The 9,349-nt window shown below is 54.0% G+C and overlaps 1 protein-coding gene across 1 annotated transcript; it reads right to left on the reverse strand.

The window, feature by feature from the left end:
* Positions 1–84: 84 nt before the first annotated feature.
* Positions 85–8,421, reverse strand: LOC116863585 (pollen-specific leucine-rich repeat extensin-like protein 3; the record flags this gene model as incomplete). The annotated part of the gene is made up of 3 exons (XM_032851004.1): positions 8,405–8,421; positions 7,363–7,706; positions 85–311 (listed from the first exon to the last, which is right to left on the reverse strand). Coding segments are annotated over exons 1-3 (588 nt in total), but the record flags the coding sequence as incomplete, so codon positions are not given.
* Positions 8,422–9,349: the final 928 nt, after the last annotated feature.

Genomic DNA, 9,349 nt, shown 5'->3' on the forward strand with positions numbered 1-9,349 from the left:
GGGGCCGGTCAGGTGGCTGCTCGGAGTCAGGGGGCCAGTTGAGGGCAAGCCCAGGGAGCTGGTCAGCGTGCCCCCCGGGGACACCGCCATGGGGCCGGTCAGGAGGCTGGTGAGCGTGCCATTCTGTGACAGAGAGCCCGGGCCAGGCAGCAGGGGGCTGAGGGGGCCGGTCAGGGGGTTCGCGGCTGGGCGTGCTGTGGCGCCGGGCTGCGGGCTGTTTAGCATGTCGGCCAGGGGCGCCAGAGTCATGATCCCCACTTCATCCAGGAAAGGCTCGTTTGCTGCTGCCGGGGACGGGGGCAGGAACACACCTGGGGGACACAGAGAAAGCACTGAGACCCCAGGCAGGCTCTTCGAGGAAGGGGCCTGGGCCAAGGTGCCGTCTTCCTCTGAGGAGCGGACCAACTCTGAGCCTCTTCTAGGCGGCCCAGACGATGGTCCTTTCCCTTTGGGGGCGGTCTGTGGGGTGCCTCGGCAGATCCCCCATGCGGGTCCGGCCCTTTGTCCACATCTTCTGAAGGAGCTTTGCTCCTCTGGGCCCACTTCTCTGAACACCCACCTGCCACCAAGCCAGAGGGCCCTTCCCCAGCTGCCCACGGTCTCCTGGTGGCTGGTCCCCCGGGCTGCCCTGCTGTCCCGTCCTTCCCCCGGCAGGGAGCAGTGGGTCCTGGCCTCCTGCCCACTGCTGCTGTGGGGACAGCCTCACCTCCCGGGTGCGGGGCCCTCAGGGAGGCCGGGCGGGACTAGGCACAGCATCTCTGGGAGCACTAAGTGCGGATTCAGCAGGGCAGGCGGGCCCAGAGGCAAGGCCTCACGCTCCAGTCCCTGTGTAGGCGGAGAGCCTGGAGAGCCTGTTTCCTTGGGTCCTGAGGTCAGTGCCCTTGAATGACCTCTGTTGTGGGGGAGAAGGCCCCTGGGGACGCAGAAGCTGGGGGGAGGGTGCAGGGAAGGTTTTAACCGAAAACTGCTACCAAGAGCCATTAGCTCGGTAGAAAACAGGGAAAGGAACCACAATTAGAAATGCGGTCGTCCCCTCCCCCGCGGGTGGTCGCAGTACAGAGCTCTGTGTTGCCTTGAAGAAGAGTTTTCTAGATCAGGGGTCGAGAACCTTTCCTATTAAGGGCTGGTGGTAAATATTCCGGGTTTTGCAGGCCCCCCACCCCCGGTCTCTGTGGAGACAGCTCGGCTAGGCCACAGGGCTGGCAAAGCAGCCACAGACAATGCGGAGACAAACGTGGCAACAAAACTTGATTCAGAGACACTGATGTCTGAATTTCGTGGACTTTTGGCATGTCCGGAAATAGCATTCTTTTGATTTTGTTTCAACCATTAAAAATGTAAAATCCGGGGCATCTGGGTGGCTCAGTGAGTAAGCCTCTGCCTTCGGCTTGGGTTATGATCTCTGGGTCCTGGAATCGAGTCCCGCATTGGGCTCTCTGCTCAGCGGGGAGCCTGCTTACCCCGCTCTCTGTTTGTCTCTCTGCCTGCTTGTGCTGTCTCTCTCTCCGTTGAATAAATGAGTAAAATCTTAAAAAAAAAAAAAAAAAGTAAAATCTGTTCTTAGCTCCAGGACCACGTACCCAGAGGTGGCAGTCTCGTCTGGCCTCCCTGTCCTCCTGTCCTCCCTGTCTTCCTCCTGCACCGCCTCCAGCACCACCCTTCTCTCTGAGACCCTCACTCAGGGTGGCGGCCCGGGCTCCCGCTCCCGAAGGTGCCTCTCTTCCTTGAGCCTCTTCCAACCCTTGAGCAAGCAAATTGATTCCAATTTTCCCAATGACAAATAATTCTCCTACACAAATCTTTTTTATTAGGTTTTAAATGTTAATTCCAGCATCGTTAACATGGACCGCAAGATTAGTTTCCGGGTTCGCCGTAGTGATTCGACGCTTGTAGGCATCACCTGGAGCGCATCAGGACAGGTGCACGCCCTAATCCCCACCACCTGTCCCCCCCACCCCCGCCCCCCGGCCCTCTGGCGACCCTCAGTGAGTTCAGATTGTGTTTCCTGGTTTGCCTCTTTCTTTCTTTCTTTCCTTCTTTTTCCATTTGCTTGTTTGTTTCTTAAATTTCACAAATGAGTGAAATCATATGGTATTTGTCTTTCTCTGACTTATTTTGCTCAGCATAATACTCTCTATAGTTCCATCCACATTGTTGCAAATGGCAAGATTTCGGTTTTTTATGCCTGAGTAATATTCCACTGTGTGTGTGTGTGTGTGTGTGTGTGTGTGTGTGTGTGAGACATCTTCATCCGTTTACCTGTCGCTGGACACTTGGGCTGCTTCCATATCTTTGCCATCATAGATAATGCTGTTACAAGCCCGGGGGTCATGTATCCCTTCGAATTAGTGTTTTTGTATTCTTTGGATAAATACCCAGTAGTGCGATTGCTGGGTCGTATGATAGCTCTATTTTCAACTTTTTTTTTTTAAAGATTTTATTTAGTTATTTATTTGACAGACAGAGATCACAAGTAGGCAGAGAGGCAGGCAGAGAGAGAGAGAGAGGAGGAAGCAGGCTCCCTGCTGAGCAGAGAGCCCGATGTGGGGCTCGATCCCAGGACCCTGGGATCATGACCCGAGCCGAAGGCAGAGGCTTTAACACACTGAGCCACCCAGGCGCCCCTATTTTCAACTTTTTGAGGATCCTTCGTGCTGTTTTCCAGAGCCGCTGCACCAGCTTGCATTCCCACCAACAGTGTAGGGGGCTCCCCTTTCCTACATCCTCGCCAACACCTGTTGTTTGCTGTGTTGTTGATTTTAGCCGTTCTGACTGGTGTGAGGTGTTATCTCAGTGTGGTTCTGATTTGTATTTCCCTGAAGATGAGTGATGTTGACTACATAAATCTTTATTATTGCCCCCCCCCCCCGAAAACAGACATTCCAGTGGTCCTTAACGCACATGGCTAAATCTACCTTCCTTAAGACTCCCAGAAACATCCCTACATTCCTTCGGAAGTCTCCGGGCTTCTTGCTTAAATCTATGCCCGTGAGACCCTATAGAATGTGTGCCAAGATGTCTTGAAACTTAATTTTTTTTTAAGAATTTTTTTTTTTTTTTTGAGAGACAGCACAAGCCGAGTGAAGGGCATGGGGAGAGGTGGTCTCCCAGCGGAGCAGGGAGCTGGACATAGCGCTCTCTCCCAGGACCCGGAGACCATGACCTGAGCTGAAGGCAGTTGCTTAATCAACTGAGCCACCCAGGTTCTCCAAGAAAACTGCAAACATTTTTGAAAGGAATTAAAGAAGATCTAAGTAAATGGGAAAGAATCCCATGGAGAGTAATACTCCCCAAGTTCACCCGCAGAGTCATTGCAATCTGTCAGAATCCAGACTGACTTCTTTGTAGGGACTGACAAGTTGATCCCCAAATTCACAAGGAATTGCAAGGGACCCAGAATGGCCAAAGCCACATTTTAAAAGCAAGAAGCCATTGTTACAGGTGTCACTTAGCCACCCTGCACTTCTCCCCCTTATACTACCTAAGAAAAAAGAAAAGAGAGACAGAGAGAGAAGAAAGCAAGGAAGGAAGGAAGGAAGGAAGGAGGGAGAAAGTTCGAGGATGCAGTTTCAGATTTCAGAATTTACTACAAAGCTACAGCAGTTGGGATCATGTGACTCTGGCATAGTGAGAGACATATAGGTGGATGGAATAGTATAGGGAGCCCAGAAATAAACACATGTATCTGTGGCCTGATTTTCAACAAGGGGGCCAAGACAATTCAATGAAGGAAAGAATAATCTTTTCAAAAAATGGTGAGGGGACTACGGGAATCCATGTGTAAAAGAATGAAATTAGACACTTGCCTCACAACATACACAAAAGTTGAATGGATCAAAGGCCTACATGTAAGAACTAAAACTGTAAAATTCTTAGAAGAAAATATAGGGTTTCATGACTCTGGATTTGGCCATGTATTCTTAGATGTGGCCCCAAAACTGTGAGCAACAAAAGAAATAGTAGATGAGATGGATTTCATCAAATGTAAAAGCTTCTGTGTCTCAAAGGACACCATCAAGGAAGTAAAAAGGCAACCCATGGAATGGGAGAAGGCGTTCACGAGTCACACATTTGGTAAGAGACATGTAAACAGAATCCTTCAAGAACTCTTACAACTCAATAATTAAAAAAATTAGTTGCCCAACTTAAAAATGGGCAAAGGACATGAACAGGCATTCTCAAAGATGATATTCAAATGGCCAATTAGCAGGGAAAAGATGCTCAGACTTATTATGCATTAGGGAAAGGCAAATCAGAACCACGTCACACTCACTGGGATGGCTATAATAAAAAATTCAGATAAGTATGGGTAAGGATATGGGGAAATTGGAACACTTGTCCATTGCTGGTGGAATGAACAAGAGGGAACCACCTTGAGAAACAACCTGACAGTTCCTCAAACAGTTACACATATAGTCACCATATGACCCAGCAATTCTACTCTTAGATACACACCCATGAGAAATGGAAACATAAATCCACCCAAAAACTCATATGGATGTTTATAGCAGTGTTACTCATAATGGCCCAAAAGAGAAACCACCCAAGAGTCCATCGGCTGCTGAATGAATAAACAAAATGTGGCATATCCATTAATGAAATATTATTCATCCATGAAACAACAGCAAACAACGAATACGAACTGGAAATCCCGACTCACTCTACAGCATGGGCAACCCTGAACTGTGCGGGGTGGAGGAAACCAGACCCAAAAGCCACATATATATGATTTCCGGTGTAAGAAATATCCAGAATAGGCAAATCCATAAAAACAGAAAGTAGATGATGGCTGCTGAGAGTTGTGGAGGGTTAGGTGGTTGGAGTATCATAGCTGAAGGGTTTCCTTCTGGGACGATGGAAATGTTCTAAGATCTTGGTGATCTTTGTGCAAACCCATGGGCACATGAACAACTATTGAATCACACACTTTAAATGGGTGAATTGCATGGTATGTGAATTACATCCCAATAAAGTTGTTATTTTAAAAATGATTCAGGGGCGCCTGGGTGGCTCAGTGGGTTAAGCCTCTGCCTTCAGCTCAGGTCATGATCTCAGGGTCCTGGGATCGAGTCCCACATCAGGCTCTCTGCTCAGCGGGGAGCCTGCTTCCTCCTCTCTCTCTGCCTGCTTGTGATCTCTCTGTCAAACAAATAAATAAAATCTTAAAAAAAATGATTCATTGGGGTCACAGGCATTTAGGTTTGCAAGAAAAACATTTATGGTTCAGGGGCCGATTAAATGCACCCACAGATCACGGAGGAGCAGATGTCCCGCTGCTCGGAGCCATGACTGTTGTGGCTGCAGCCACAGACACCGGCTTCATAGGGTTTGCAACCCATTGGGGTCACCAATGAGAATCCCAGGAGCCACCTGGCAGAAATATCTGATGAGTTTGGGGAGCACCAGTAATACTGAAGCCGTGATGTGAGCCAGGGGTCCGCAGCTGGCCGCTGTTTGAGAGATTTCCATCTCAAACACCATCTGATTTCACTCATGCGTGGAATTAAGAAACAAAACAAATGAGCAAAGGGAAAAAGAAAGAGAAAGAAAGGCAAACTGAGAAACAGACTGTTAAGGGTAGAGAACCCCCTGGTGGTGACACAGGGTGGGTGGGGTAATGGGCTCAGTAGGGGATGGGGGTTAAGGAGTGCACCTGTTGTGAGGAGCACAGGGGTTGTGTGGAAGTGTGGAATCCATGCGCTGTGCATCTGAGACTAACAGGACACCGTATGCCAAGTACTGGAATCTAAATAAAAACTAGACATTTGGGGCACCTGGGTGGCTCAGTGGGTTAAAGCCTCTGCCTTCGGCTCTGGTCATGATCCCAGGGTCCTGGGATCGAGCCCCATATCGGGCTCTCTGCTCAGCGGGGAGCCTGCTTCTCCCTCTCTCTCTGCCTGCCTCTCTGCCTGCTTGTGATCTCTTTCTGTCAAATAAATAAATAGAATCTTAAAAAAAAAACAAATAGACATTTCCGTCCCACATCTTTGTACTCTAACGCAAAATGTACCTGTGATGTTTACTCTTCTTATAATTTCTATTTAATTGATCAATTTTTAAAAATCCATAGAGAGGGGGTGCCTGGGTGGCTCAGTGGTTAAAGCCTCTGCCTTCGGCTCAGGTCATGATCTCAGGGTCTTGGGATCGAGTCCCGCATGGGGCTCTCTGCTCAGCAAGGAGCCTGCCTCCTCCTCCTGTCTCTCTCTGCCTGCCTCTCTGCCTACTTGTGATCTGTCTGTCAAAAAAAAAAAAAAAAAACTTAAAAAAAAATCCATAGACAGAGCACAGCACGCCCCCATGCAGGGAGGGGCAGAGGGAAAGAATTCCCAGGGGACTCGTCCCTGAGCAGAGCCCCACCAGATGCCACCACCAGAGACCACACCTTAGCAGAAACCAAGAGTCTGATGCTGACTGACTGAGCCACCCTGAGGCCCCTGATGGTTTTTGGGTTTTTTTGTTTTTTTTTTTAGATTTTATTTGAGAGAGAGCGGGAGAGCGCGAGTGGGAGGGGCAGAAGGAGGGGGAGAAGCAGGCTTCCTGGAGCAGAGAGCCCAATGTGGGGCTCAATCCCAGGACTGTGGGATCATGACCTGAGCCGGAGGCAGACGCCCAACCAATTGAGCCACCCAGGTCCCTGAGGGATTTTTTTTTTTTTTTAAGATTTTGTTTTTAATCTCTACATCCAACATGCGGCATAAGCTCACAACCTCCAGACCAGTCACGTGCTCCACCCCTGGACCAGCCACCAGCCCCCTGCATCCCTTCGTAAATTGTATTTAATTGATTTAGATTTGTGGGGCGAACCCTTCCCAGGTTTAGATGCAGTGTTAGAGCCGTAAGGAGAGATTTAGATTCACTGCGTTTGTATCTATTTCACACATGAGACTTATTTAGGGTCCAGGAAGTTTGTTACATGGGACTATCAAAGTTAGACAACGTCTGACGCCCCCCCACCTGCTCCTCTCAGCGGAAGCCCGTGATCCGCGCCGCCGCCCCACTGGGGTCGCGGGTTCGGGGCGGGTGGACTGGGTGGCGGCGGGGGTGCGGAAGGTCGCACCACACCGGCCTCCGGCCCACTGTCAACCCTCCGGCCTCCGACCCCGCCTCCTACCCCGCCCACCGCCGCGGCCCTCCTCCTCGGGCCCCGCCCCCAGCCAGCCGGCCCCGCCCCCGGCCCACCCTCCGCCTCCGACCCCGCCCACCCCCGCAGCCCTCCTCCACGGGCCCCGCCCCGCCCCGCCCACCGCCCCCGGCCCTCCAGCCTCGGTCCCCGCCCCCAGCGTGTCGGAGTCCGCGGCGGGGGCGGGGCTCGGCGTGGGGGCGGGCTCGGCGTGGGGGCGGGGCCAGAGCCGGGGCTGTGACTTTCGACGCGGGAGAACCGAGAGGGCGGCGGGGCCCGCAGACGGGCGGCCGGCGAACGCAGTGGCTTTAGACGGTGCTCGGACGGTTCCAAGGGTGCTGAGGCGGCGGGAAGGGGGAAAGAGCGCGGGGGGCTGATGACAGGTCCTGGGGGCTGGCGGGTCCCGAGGGGCGACAGGTCCTGGGCGGACGGATCTGGGATGCTGAGCATCGGCTCCTGGGGTGGGTTTACATCCTGGGGACCCTGGTTCTGAGGGGCTGTGAGCAGGGTTTCGAGGGGCTGGCTGGGCTCGTAGGGAGGAGGGAGGGGTCCTGGGGTGAGGGGTGGCGGGCGGTGGGAGAAGGCTCTGGGAGGGAAGGCAGCCCCTGATTTGGGGGAAGCGCAGGGGCAGGGGTGGCAAGGCCCTTCTGGAGACGGGAACTAGGCCGCTCCCTGCCTCAGGAAGCTTCCAGCAGCCTGCATCCTCTGAGAGAGGACGAGGACGGAGGGGGCAGCAGGCCGTGGGGGCGGGGGTGGCCTTACGTGGAGGAGGAGTGGGGGGAGGGACCAGGTAGAAAGAGCAACAGAGCCCCTCCCTAGCCCCCAGCCCCGCCCCGCAGCCTTTCCCGGCCCTATGGCCTGTCTGGGCCTTAAAACTTCTGTGTGGATCCGCCAGGCCTGACCAGTGGGGCAGAAGCCGCCCCTGTTCTAATCACCTGAGCACTCGCGGGGCCTCATTCCTTCTGTCCTCCCTCTGCCCCAACTTCCCATCCATGGTCTGTCCTCCCTCTGCCCCGACTTCCCATCAATGCCGGCTCACCCCAGTGGGGAGGGTGGGAGCCGTGGGAAGAGCCCTGGGGAGCAGGAGGCCTTGCCATCCTAATCCCATCCTGGCTCTTCCTCCCACCTGCAGTGTTCACAGGGCCAAGGCCTGAACCTCTCAGGCCCTGTCTGCTCCCTGTGTTCCTGAGGCCACAGCTGCAGTGTCGTGGCCCGCCGCTCCGATGACCCACGCTGCCCTGCTCAGTACGACTCGGGGCGCCTGCTCTGGGAGCCCCTGCTAACCTGTAGCACACCGGCATGCCGGCATGCTTCTTCTCTCCCCATCAGCAGCTCCGTTTCCCCCGGCCACCTCCCCTGCCCCTGTCCCCAGCGAGTGCTCCTGGGGCAGGTTGGGGCCACTGCCTCTAGGATCCACAGATGTCTCCATTCCCGGAGCTCCCTACACAGCCAGACAGAGGGACCAGGCTCCCCCTCAGTTCTTCCGTCGTGCTCACCGTCTTGGCTCGCAGACAATGCCATTTTTACAGGGAAAATCAAAGCCGTGGTTCTGGAGCTTTCTCTGCCTCCTGTCCTCTTTCCTGTCCAGGGCAGGGGATGAGCCATCCTCCTCCCCTCTGGGAAGTGCCCCATTCTCTTCAGCAATTCCTGTGCCGTTCTGGCTTCTTCCCGCCTCAGGGTAACAAGCTCCCGTCTCTGTGTCTCTGCCTTGTCTCTCTCTCTCTCTCTCTCAGCTTGGCTGCGAGACCTGTCCAGCCACCGCCTGCCTGCGGCCAGGCCCCTCTGCTCCCATTCCCTCCGGCTGTCTCGCTCTTGCCCGCACGGTGTGGGACTCTTGTGTCTGTACTGGGGTTTAAGTCTAAGCAGGCGCATTCCCACCCGGGTCCTCAGAGGCCCCCTATGTCCTTAGCACGTTTCTTGCCTGACTTCCCCCAACCTGTTACTCTGCTGATGCTCTGTCCCCTCGAAGCTGTGCCTCCGAGACGTTGCAGGTTGAGGTTTCCGCTCCATGCATCTCTCCTGGGCTGGCTCTGCTGCCCCTCCCAGCTGGCCCTGCCATCTCCCAGAGAGTCAGATTTGTGGTTGCTCCCAGAGGTGTCCCACGAGTTCCCAGCCGGGCGGTCCCGTGCCGCTCAGGGGTACCCACCAGCTCAGGCTGTGTTCGCTTCTGCGGACCTTCTGCGGGGGGCGGGGGAGGGCAGAGCTAGAAACCCCTGGGTTTTGGAGGAC

This window comes from Lontra canadensis, unplaced genomic scaffold, assembly GCF_010015895.1.
Source record: "Lontra canadensis isolate GAN:19392208 unplaced genomic scaffold, GSC_riverotter_1.0 scaffold1715, whole genome shotgun sequence".
Classification (NCBI taxonomy): Eukaryota; Metazoa; Chordata; class Mammalia; order Carnivora; family Mustelidae; genus Lontra; species Lontra canadensis.